Here is a 12,000-nt window from a genome sequence, read left to right on the forward strand (position 1 = left end):
ATGACCTCTTAAATGCCAAAAGATCAAGGAAAATTTGATTCCTCGTGTCATGACCACTTTAAGCATCGAAATGCTAGAGGGGACGCCCCGGTTGATCGCCGAAGCGTCCCATATTAAAGCAGCTATATGCTCAAGCGGCCCGTATTCACGTGCAGTGTTGGGTAAGTTACTCCAAAAGTAATCCACGACAAATTACTAACTACTTCTCTAACAACTGTAATCAGATTGCTTTACTGATTTTTGTTTTTATACGTAATTAAAAATAATGTCAGTGTTTCATTGTCACGACTGGCATGCAAATCATACACAGCACTACACTCAGTTTCCTCCTTACATGACTCATTAGGGGGTACACATCCTTCGCCTGTCACAATAATGCGAACAAATATTCTTTTTAAGTATACAAAATAATTTTAGAAATATGTGTAAAAGTAATGCACTCAAAAGTAATGCGCTTAATTAAAAGTCAGTAACTGTAATCTGATTACAAGCATTTAAAATATGATGCATTACACTACATTTTGACTTAAACAGTAATTAGATTACAGTAACTAATTACTTCGCAATCAGATTTCACCTAACACTGTTCATAGTTGGCAAACATACTCCTTCAACTAAGTGTATGCTATATTTTTCTTACCATTCCATCACTTGTATGCCTATCACTTGGAAAAGCAATGGCACATCTCTCATCATGAAGCTTGATTAACAAGCACCACTAACTGTATAAACAGACCTGGCCAAATACTCACCATGCAGCAACCCAAAGTCCTAGGCTGCAGAAACCCTTCATATTAAAAAGACAGGAAGAGCTCAGAAAATGCAATTATTTTTAAATCTATTATTTTATTGATTAAAGGGTATTTATAAGTATCTTACAGCAGAATGGAATGTTGTAAACCTCGCCTTGGCATTCCATCTTTATTAATATAATAATCTTTTAGTGTGCGTTGACATTGATAAATGTATTTTACTTTATGGAAATACTAAAAATAAATCAGTTTTTAACAACATCCTGAAAGCCAGAGAGAATATAATTTCCATTTTATCCAAACAAGACATGTGAGGAAAGGAACAGACTGCAATGAAATGTTTACACAAATTTGTAACATTACATACAAAACTGAAAAATGATCCATTTATATATCTTTAAACAAATGATTACATAAACATAACTGAAGAGAAAACAAAAGGGAAAAAATACTAAAAGGCAAATAGCTGTTGTGGAGGTCTGTGCTCAAAGTTGACATTGATACTTATGATGAAATAAAAGCTGAAGAGCAGAGCACTTTAGTAATCGGTATTTCGGTATCTTGGTATCTGAATTTGGGCTGCACATTTAATGCAGTGTCAGTTCTTAGGTAGTACAGCACAAGAGCATTGCACGAACACAACTGATTTAATCATCAAAGACACACACATTCATTTGGTACTACAATGTTAGGTCTGTTTAAGTTTCCATAAAGAACCAGCATTTACTTTTTGATCCGTTGGTGTGTGCAAATCTCAATTAGGTCACAAATAAAAAGGTTTATCCATGCAGCAAAGTGTGCAATCATCTAATTCTTTTATTTATTTATTTTTCAAGGGTTATGAGGGTTCTTATTGGTTCGGTCTTATTATACATCTGCTGTATGCTGGATACTGATCTTCCCTTGATGTCTTCAGGTGCAGGGCTGTATTTCACTCTCCTGTGTCTGTACTGGCAGCTGAGAGACCAGTATATACAAAGGCAGACTATTTTCCTTTTCCAGACAAACAGAAATACAGCAGCCTACTTTAGAAGATGTTTTTGAAAGTTCTGTTAAATGTACAGCACAGTCTTTGAACTGTTAAGCTTGCTGGCAGGTCTTCCTCCTGGAAACATTTACAGGATCTCATACTTGTCCACAACAAATGAAGTCTCAGTGGAGAATTTGACTGGACTGCCTCCTTCTACATGCGTCACCTTTCCTACCTGCAGAAACAGAACAACAGATATAAAGCCATGCTCTTTCTCACTTTTACTAGTTTCTATTTAGGGTTCCCATCCTTTTTGAACAATGAATTTCCATGACTTTTCCAGGCATTTGTGATCACTGAATAGAGATCTTTTTAAAATCTTATTTTTTTAACCAGACTGATTTGATAGTGAATCATTTAGACCGATTTGTGAAATGAAAATTCTCTCATCATTTACTCCCCCTCATGCAAAGCGATATGATAGGTGTGGGTGAGAAACAGTCCAATAGAAGTCCTTTTTTACAATACATTCTCCTCTCTGCCCAGTAGGTGGCGATATGCACAAAGAATGCGAATCGGCAAAAACTAAAGAAGTGAAATTGAAAGTGGAGATTGATTATAAAAAGGTCTTAAATATTGATCTGTTTCTCACCCACATCTATCATATCTCTTCTGAATATATGGATTTAACCACTGGAGTCGTTTGGATAACTTTTACGCTGCCTTTATGTGCTTTTGGACCTTCAAAATTTTGGTCACCATTCACCTGTATTGTGAGGACCTACAGAGCTGAGATATTCTTCTAAAATCTTCGTTTTGGGATGGCATGAGAATGAGTAAATGATGTGAGAATTTTCATTTCTGGGTAAACTATTCCTTTAAAAACACGATTCACTCACCAATCAGATATCATTTCGGCTTGCAAGCCAATATGTATAATCACTATAGAAATTGATTTGACTTGAGATATTCCTGATTTCCATGACTTTTCCAGGCCTTAAAAACACAATCTTCAACTTCCGTAACATTTCCACGTTTTCCATGACTGTGGGAACACTGTCTATTGTATAATAATGAAATTATTGCTGGTTTGTATTAAGAAACATTGACAATATTGCCCAGCTTACCTGAATGTCACAAAAGTTGCGTTTGGAGACAAAAGAAACATTGATTGGGAAGAAATCATTGGGTTTGCCAGCTATACTGAATTCCAGACTGCCACTCCTGTTCTTCTCATCAATAACAGGCAGCGACCATTCAAGGATGTTTTTCCTGCTATCATGGTTATACTGCCCGTCCAGATCACCAATCACAGGAGCACCTACACCTGACCTGCATAATCCAAAGTATATATAACAATTTTTCAAATTAAATAGTAAAAAACAACTTGTTTACACAATGATTGCACGGAATATGAATAGGCACTTACGGCACAGGAATAGTAATGACAACATCATTGAGCTCAAGTGCCTCATCCTGAAGCTCATACTCAATATTGACGTCACAGCCACTTCCACTTTCTGATGGCCAGCAGTTAACTGAGGAAACAACAGTCAACACTTCTATTAATGGAATTGAAGTCCAGAGTGGAATTTAAGCTAAAAATAAGACTAATATTTCGTGAAAGTGTTTCTACCAGGGATGCACCGATATGAAAATTTTTGGCAGATACTATACTGGTTTAAAAAAAAAAAAAAAATAGTATATATATATATATATATATATATATATATATATATATATATATATATATATATATATATATATAAAATAATATAGGCTGATAATGATACAGATACCAATATTTTGTCATCAGATCACTGTTTTACTTAGGAATACAAAGAGGTATAAAAGCTTTTTCGCTGTTCTAACAATAAATAATTTCCATTGAACACTGAATCTGCTGAACACATGACAGGCCTGAATTTTAAAGAAAGCCATAGTGAAAGGTACATACAAGATAAAAAGATAAAACTGTTACAAATTTGTAATTTTCTTACCTAAGAAGGAAATACATGCATTTTAACAGAAAAAGAAGTACATTTAGAGTCAAATTTCAGCATTTTTAAAATCCGCGATTAATCGCGATTTAACTACAAAAAATGCGATTAATCGCAATAAAAAAATTGGAAACGACTGACAGCACTAAATATTACATGTTCTTAGAAGTGCCAAGGAGTTTTTACAAAGTGTTACAAATTATAAATAAACTATCGGTTTTTCATATTGGTGTTTTCATGCTTATTACTGATATATCGATGGTTTTAATTTGGTCAATAATTGGCCAATAAATATCTGCAGCCGATACATCGGTGCATCCCTAGTTGCTACACATAATCCTTGTGTTAAATATCTTATTTAGTTCTATATAAAGTGTTGATGTAAGAGAAGACTCACTGGTTAAAGGAATAAGGGACTCATCTGTGCTCTGTAATCTCCACTTGAGAACTCCCAGATCAGTGTTGAGAGGGAAGAACTTCTCCTGATTTTTCAGACCGATCAGGGATTCTGTGGTAAACAACTTCTTATCGACATGAGGGTGAGTCTGAAGGACAGAAAAAACAACATATCAGCATTTTCTGATCTTCTAAAAAAAGAACACAAGGTCAAGACAAATGATTCAAGATTACTGTTCTTCTAAAAAAATAAAATAATAAAAATAATGCTTTTTTGAATTTCTGGTAATGTAGACCTTAGATGGTGTAAATGCAATTTTTAATTTGACAAACAAAAATAAGGTTTTGAGGGATAGAATTACGGTCAATTCAAGTTGATCGCTCAGCTGACATTGACAATACATCTTTCCACAAATTTCTAGTTGATTAAAACCCAGTAAACATGGGTTGTGAAAACTACCAGTCACCTTGCCTTGCCTTGAAACCTTGCCGTTTCATGTTGTAATTAGGCATGTCATAAAATATCGATATATCGATTATTGAACAGCACATTATTTTTGAGGCACTGTCCTTTGATAATGATACAGATCCTAAGTGTGTCACACACCTGTAATTGGGCTTCTTTCTTGTCATTGTTGTTGACGAATATGAAAATGCGGCCACATTTTTCATCTGTAACCGTCAGAGTGATCATACCCAGAACCTCAATGTTCTGCAGCCCACCATCCCGACCACAGGTAAGAGAGATCTTCTCCTCCACCCTCAGATGTACACTGATGAAGACAGGGAATAAAGGTCACAATTACCATTAATAATAGGGATGAGCTGAAAATACACATAACTGTTTATTACATGACAAGTGATATTAGACGATAAATTGCAATAAAGTTCTTATATTTCTAATTTTCCAACATATTTTTTTCCTTTAGGAAGGGATTTGGATATATATGCCCATTTTTAAATAAAGTGATCACAGTCCAACAAAACATGTAAAATAAATATCTTTGTAACAAAACCAAAAAATACATTTTTTTTTTTATTTATTTTTTTTAATACTATACTGTAATATTTTTTTTTACTATCTTTAATACTGAGTCTATAATACAATTACAATGTGAAGACAAATTAAGTTTTGCACATGGTTATCTTATATATTTTATTAGAAATATTACATTTCATAATTATTTATGGAGTATGTAAATAAACTATTACAGTTGATTACATGTTAAGAGCCCCACAGGCTGTGCAATCCAACATGTAACATAAAATAAAGGGGGCAAGATGTGAAAGATGCTTAAAAAAAACAGCATGTGATACCTCTCTATATTCACTGGAGGCTGAAGGACTTTAGATGCCTCTGCTGCTTTCCTTCCTACACTGGATGTGACAATGTGCTCTCCCTCAGACTTCAGTTTGTCCACAAAGTTATCCACCTCTTTTCCTTTAACACCCAGCTTAAGTGCTTTACTTGGACCACTGGGCCTACAGGAAACACAAGAGTGATTAACTTCTGCTAATGTGTTCAGATGATTTGATGCAGTTAAAGCTCATACCTGACTGGAGCAGGTGCCATTTTAGGCTTCTCTTGTTCAATTGTATCTGTGATGATGGAAGATGTGACACTGCTCATTCCTGAGTTTCCAAAACCTCCAAAGCCTGGTGCTTTCTTTCCTGAACGTTCGGCATCTTGTCTTGCTCGCTGCAACTCTTTGGCCTTCCGTTTCATCTCAGCCTTTGCCTCTCTTTCTTGGGTCTGAAGAAGTGGAAGATTTAGAAAAAATCTGCACTTGCTTGATTCAGACTTTAAAAATGAAAATTCTGCCCTTATTTACTCACCCTCATGTCATTCCAAACCTGCATACTGTTATTTTTTTCCCCGTGGAACCCAAAAGGAGAAAGTTAAAGAACTGTCACACAGCTAATTTAAATACAATGAGAGTTTAAAGTGAACACATCTGTCAAGCTCCAAAAAGGACAAAAAAAGCATTATAAAAGCACCAATGCATCAGTGAATAATGACTTAAATTTCAGTCAGTTTTTCACACGAAGCTATCGTACAGCTTCAGATGACTTGGAATATAGTTTGAGTAATCTGGACCAGGGGTTTTCAAACTTGTGTCCGGGAACCCCCAGGGGTCCGCAAAGGTGTGTTAGGGGGAGAGCAAACATTTCTACATTATTTGAAATTATGACCATTTCATTCTGAGAGCATGAGATTAATAGCAATTATTTTATTCTATTGACAGTCATTATTTAAACAGTAAGGGATCAAAACATTATTCATATATAATGAACAAAAATGTCTTAATTGGAAGAAATGTACTTCACTATTCTCTATAAAGCAGCTTTGAAACAATATTTATTGTGAAAAGAACTACACAAATACATTTGAATTATATTCAAAAATTTTCTCTTCAGGTTAAAACATCTTACATTACTATAATAGACACACTGTCAACTTAATAAAAAGTAAATGTTTTGCATATACAATTTTAATGATTAATTTTTCTTTAGTACAATGGCACTAAAAAAAGCCAGTTATTTAATTTTGCAAACAACATGTCTTTATAATATCATGTTTACTATTTTTCTCAAACAGGAGGTCCTTTGCAAGGGTATCATCATATCTGTGGGTCCTTGGTAGGGCTGGGTATCAATAAAGATTTCCCGATTCGATTCCGATTCACAAGCTCTCAATTCGATTCCGATTCACAAGCTCTCAATTCGATTCCGATTCACAAGCTCTCAATTCGATTCCGATTCACAAGCTCTCAATTTCATTCCGATTCACAAGCTCTCAATTCCAGCTCTCAATTCGATTCCGATTCACAAGCTCTCAATTCGATTCCGATTCACAAGCTCTCAATTCGATTCCGATTCACAAGCTCTCAATTCGATTCCGATTCACAAGCTCTCAATTCGATTCCGATTCACAAGCTCTCAATTCCAGCTCTCAATTCGATTCCGATTCACAAGCTCTCAATTCGATTCCGATTCACAAGCTCTCAATTCGATTCCGATTCACAAGCTCTCAATTCCAGCTCTCAATTCGATTCCGATTCACAAGCTCTCAATTCGATTCCGATTCACAAGCTCTCAATTCGATTCCGATTCACAAGCTCTCAATTCGATTCCGATTCACAAGCTCTCAATTCGATTCCGATTTGATATCGATTCATATGGGTATATTTCAGTTATAATGTCCCTTTTGCATACATATTAAATAAATTCTCTTTCAGTTAAATTTGTTAATTATAAACGGGAACATTTAACTAGGTGCATTAAGAAAATATTAATTTTACTAATTATATTTTAGTAGTTTTCATCATTTTGGACACATTTTAGAAGTACAACATATAAAAAGGTATTTAATCAATAAATATGATATTATATTGCATATATTATATTTTGTTACATTTTTATTGTTTAATTTGCATATTTGTACAGCATAATTTACAAGTATTTATACTGATTTGTAGAACACGTGCTAAAAACCGGAACTGTCTCTTTATGGAAATTCTGCATTTTTGTACACAGCGTCTTTAAGTTAGCGCATGTTAATGAGAGAGAATCAAACGGCTTTATCTCATCTGTGCTATGCCTGATTATAGGGCTGGGCGATAAAATTACCTCTATATTTATCTCGTTTAAAAAAATCCACGATATCGATGATAAACTTTTGAGTAATTTTTGATAGCCTGTGTTCTACATCTAGACGATTAGGTGCGTGTCGCTACAAACGCAAGCAGTTCTGCTTTCTCAGACTGTATGAAGTTGCTAACGTCAGCTGCCTTGCTAACGATTAGGCTATGCCAGTATTCTACACCGCAAGACATCATGATTACAGTTGCGCCCTCTCATCGTCTCTAGTGAGCAGTGTGACAAAACAACGGTGCTGTGTACACCAGATCTGATCATTCTGCACTGTATTCTTGAATATTTTTCTCTAGCACCGAACACGCCTCATTTGTGCCCTGTCCCGCTCTGCACACGTTGCCTCTTTTCCCCGCATGGGAGTAGAAATGAGGCGCCGCATAAGTTAATGTGGTTCCAGAGCGCTTTTAAACCATAATGTTTTGTCTTTCTAAATTTAGCATTATTAATCAGCATGTTACGAGCCTTTAATAATAAACAAATAGATTTCTGTTCTAATTTTGTGAAATGAATCAGATGTGATCATCTCTGGCATGGATGAAAAGGCAATAAAATTACTAGTTTGTAGCCTAGTCTTTCTCCCTTTAATGAAAATATAAAAATGGTCTATTCAGACTTTAACATCTCTCTCTCAAGGGATACCCCTGAACCCCCATACAGTATCATTCCTCAGTCACAAGGGCTTCTATGCCTCCATACTTGCTATCTAAAAATAATTTGAATGTAAAAATGATATGCTGTCATTATGCTTCTAAACGAACAGATGATCTTTTAACATTCATATCCAACTGCAATTGATTGATAAACTCTATAAAATATTTTGGTAGAAGATCCCTCAGACACCACTGCTTTGGCTATCTCTGGGCCCCCAATGCAGATTTGTATAGACTATTTTGACTGTTTTGCGTGATTCTCATCTTTGGACACACATTACACGGAACAACTTTTACTCTCAACACACAGTAAAAGGATTTCACTGCTGAATACTCCACCACTAATCTACACAATCACTGGTGAGTGACATCTAAACATTTACCAGTCAGTTGCCAAATATATACATTTTCAGTTGCATAGCACAAAATTTGGTTTCAAATGTGAATGATTTCCACTCTTTGTCGTGGAGACTTGCATACATTAAATGATCGATCCATGGCTTTTGAGAATCTATATCGAATCGACCAAATAAAAAATAAATCAATCAAATAATCGAAAAATCTATTTTTTGCCCAGCCCTAGTCCTTGTCATCAAAAAGTTTGAAAACCCCTGATATGGACTAATTTTATAGTTTAGACCTTTTTGGGGTGTCATTGTATGGAAAAGAGCTGCTTTAAAATTCTTTTGTGTTCAACAGAACAGCATACAGGTTTGGAATGACATGAGGGGGAGTAAATAATGACATAATAATTTTTTTTGGGAGAATGATTCCTTTAAAGCATAGAGCAATATTGCATCAAATGTTTCATCAAACTAAAGGGAATATCTCACCTCTCTGACTGCCCTGAAGACTTTCTCTTCATGAGAGTCCATCTCAGTAAAAGTGCGAATCTGCGCCAGGTTGACGTTCTCCCTGTAGCCCAGCGCTACGATCTCATCAAATGCAAATATGAGATCAAAACAGTGCTCTGAGATCTCCCCCTCCTCCAGCACGCGGCAATACTCAGGGATCTGAATATTCAAGGACAGACGGAGACGCATCATTTATTCAGAATACATCAGCATTACGTTTGGAGAGCTACAACACATTCTGGAATTAAAAAGTAATGTAAAGTTTACTATACAGAAAAAAAGAAGCTTTACCACTCGGGAGAAAAGCCGTAACGTCTCCAAGTCTTCCAGAATGTTGCTGTTTTTTGTAGTAATGAGAACCATATAGAGTTTTTCCAGGGGCTGGTAGACATAGCGTACACTGTCTGTTTCCACAAAAGTGTGTTCTTTTCCTGTGCTCATCAGTTTGGGAAAAGCAGCCAGCAGGCCCTCAACGCGGGTTCGCGTCATCTCTATGAACTGTCGTGACACTAGGGCTTTGCCTGCCTTAGTGCACACCGCTGCTGCCAAGAGCACCTGCAAAAGTTAGATTGATATGAGTATTACTGATACTAAAAACTATACAAACAATGCACATTTAAATATGTAATCTTACTAAATTTGCATCAGAATTGCTGAATAGTTGACAACAACCCAAAAATGACATGGCAACAAAAATGACAATCAATTAAAATACAGTGAGTGAAGGAGACATCACAAATGTTTTGTTTGCATTAGTAAGGGTCTGTCAAACAGCTGCTTGATCATCTAAAGCTGACTAAGAAATGCATTTAAATGTGAGAAAAACATTCCAAAATAGTAAAGCATTATTCCATTCACTGTTTCAATAAAACACTAACATCTAAAAAGTATGTATATTCAAGTGCTTTCCTGACTTTGTTTTCTTTTACACAGGAAAATTGCCCTTTTTAATGCAATCTTAATAAAATATGTAATAAAAAAAAATCCCTATCCAGTAATTGGGAATGACTGGAAAAGTAATGGTAATTCTTCAAAGAATCTTGGTAACCTGTAAAACTGACACCAAACCCCCCCAGTTCACGTTATAGTGTATGCCTTTAATAATACATGAAGCTGTCAACCACTTTGTAACAGTCATAATTAGTGTAATTTCTCTAATATACCACTACAATGCATTATACAGTACATTTAACATTTATACTGTCAAATCCTGCTAGCTGTATATACAGTCAATATATAAACTATCTACATTTAAAAAGGAAAATAATAAATTAATTTGTTAATTTTTTCGATATGCAAATACCGACAGTACATTTAATTTAACTATAATTATTCCTGATGATACTTTAATTAGCTGGCTAGCTGTATCAGATACCAAAAACTATCTAGCTACAATGTTATTATACTTCGATGACTCCTTAAAACCAATGGCAGACGAAAGAGACACTTTTCTGAAAGTGACACTTGAAAGAGAAAGAGTTTTGATAGTTTAAGACTGTATGACTGGTGAGCTGCAATGCTAGCTGCTAGCTCCGTCCTGCTAAATACAGTAAACAAACAGTCATACCATTTCTGTTCCTTTTCACGAGATGATCTGTCCGTGGACTCAGTAACGGACACTGTCTGTCCAGCTGTTTCAAAAACAAAAAATGTCTGAATGGGGACTTGTGTTCTGTTCAAACGGTGGCATGTAGCTTGACTCGTAATATTGGAAAAAACAGAGCCACGTCTCCAGAGTCCAACCGGAAAAAGTAGCGGTGTGTCAGGGGTAGATGAGAGCTGATGCGGGGGAAGATGACGACATCTAGCGGTGGAGAACAACCTGCAAACCGCACAACCTTAAAGGGATAGTTCAAACAAAATGAAAATTCTCTCATCATTTACTCACCCTCATGCAATCCCTGATGTGTATGATATTTCTTTCTTCTGGTAAATACAAACAAATATTTTTGAAGAATATCTCAGCTCTGTAGGTCCATACAATGCAAGTGAATGGTGACCAGAACTTTGAAGGTCCAAAAAGCACAAACAGGCAGCATAAAAGTAATCTATAAAACTCCAGTCCTTTAATCCATGCCTTCTGAAGTAATAGGATAGGTGTGGGTGAGAAACGTGGTTCAGATTATCAATATTTAAGTCCCTTTTTTTTTTTACAACAAATTCTCCTACCTGTCCAGCAGGTGGCGATGCACAAAGAATGCAAATTGCCAAAAACAAAAGAAGAAGAATGTGAAAGTGAAAGTAGAGAAATATAGTAAAAATGACTTAAATTTTGATCTGTTTCACACCCACACCTATCATATCGCTTCAGAAGATATGGATTTAACCACTGGAGTCATTTGGATTACTTTTAAACTGACTTTATCTGCTGTTCTGGTCACCATTCACTTGCATTGTATGGACCTACAGAGCTGAGATATTCTTCTAAAAATCTTCGTTTGTGTTCAGCAGAAGAAAGAAAGTCATACACATCAGGGATGGCATGAAGGTGAGTAAATGATGAGAGAATTTAAATTTTTAGGTGAAATATCCCTTTAAAGGTAGATAACAACCAAAGTACATAATAATACCTATAAATTAGGTCTCCTTATAAAACATAAATAGTTAATATTGAAACATCTGATATTGTTGTAAAAAACTGCTATTAACAAATACCCAGATTAATTAATAACATAAAAGCAACCCCCCCCCCCCCCCCCAAAAAAAGAGAAAATGTTTATA

General features: G+C 35.5%; 1 protein-coding gene across 1 annotated transcript; it reads right to left on the reverse strand.

Annotated features, from left to right (window-relative positions):
- Positions 1-832: 832 nt before the first annotated feature.
- LOC127422407 (coatomer subunit delta-like) lies at positions 833-11,042 on the reverse strand. The gene is made up of 10 exons (XM_051665898.1): positions 10,847-11,042; positions 9,571-9,834; positions 9,259-9,438; positions 5,672-5,871; positions 5,436-5,600; positions 4,726-4,891; positions 4,120-4,267; positions 3,152-3,260; positions 2,850-3,054; positions 833-1,957 (listed from the first exon to the last, which is right to left on the reverse strand). The coding sequence occupies exons 1-10, from the start codon at positions 10,847-10,849 to the stop codon at positions 1,868-1,870; spliced, it is 1,530 nt and encodes a 509-aa protein (XP_051521858.1). The 5' UTR covers positions 10,850-11,042; the 3' UTR covers positions 833-1,867.
- Between the last annotated feature and the right edge of the window lie 958 nt (positions 11,043-12,000).

This window comes from Myxocyprinus asiaticus, chromosome 31, assembly GCF_019703515.2.
Source record: "Myxocyprinus asiaticus isolate MX2 ecotype Aquarium Trade chromosome 31, UBuf_Myxa_2, whole genome shotgun sequence".
NCBI lineage: Eukaryota > Metazoa > Chordata > Actinopteri > Cypriniformes > Catostomidae > Myxocyprinus > Myxocyprinus asiaticus.

What these genes read in the sequence shown, in the direction of transcription:
- LOC127422407 (XM_051665898.1), bottom strand. An exon ending in GTCATTACTATTCCTGTGCC is followed by an intron (nt 3,055 to 3,151) that starts GTAAGTGCCTAT and finishes TGGATTATGCAG; the next exon opens with GTCAGGTGTAGGTGCTCCTG. An exon ending in GCAACTTTTGTGACATTCAG is followed by an intron (nt 1,958 to 2,849) that starts GTAAGCTGGGCA and finishes CTGTTTCTGCAG; the next exon opens with GTAGGAAAGGTGACGCATGT.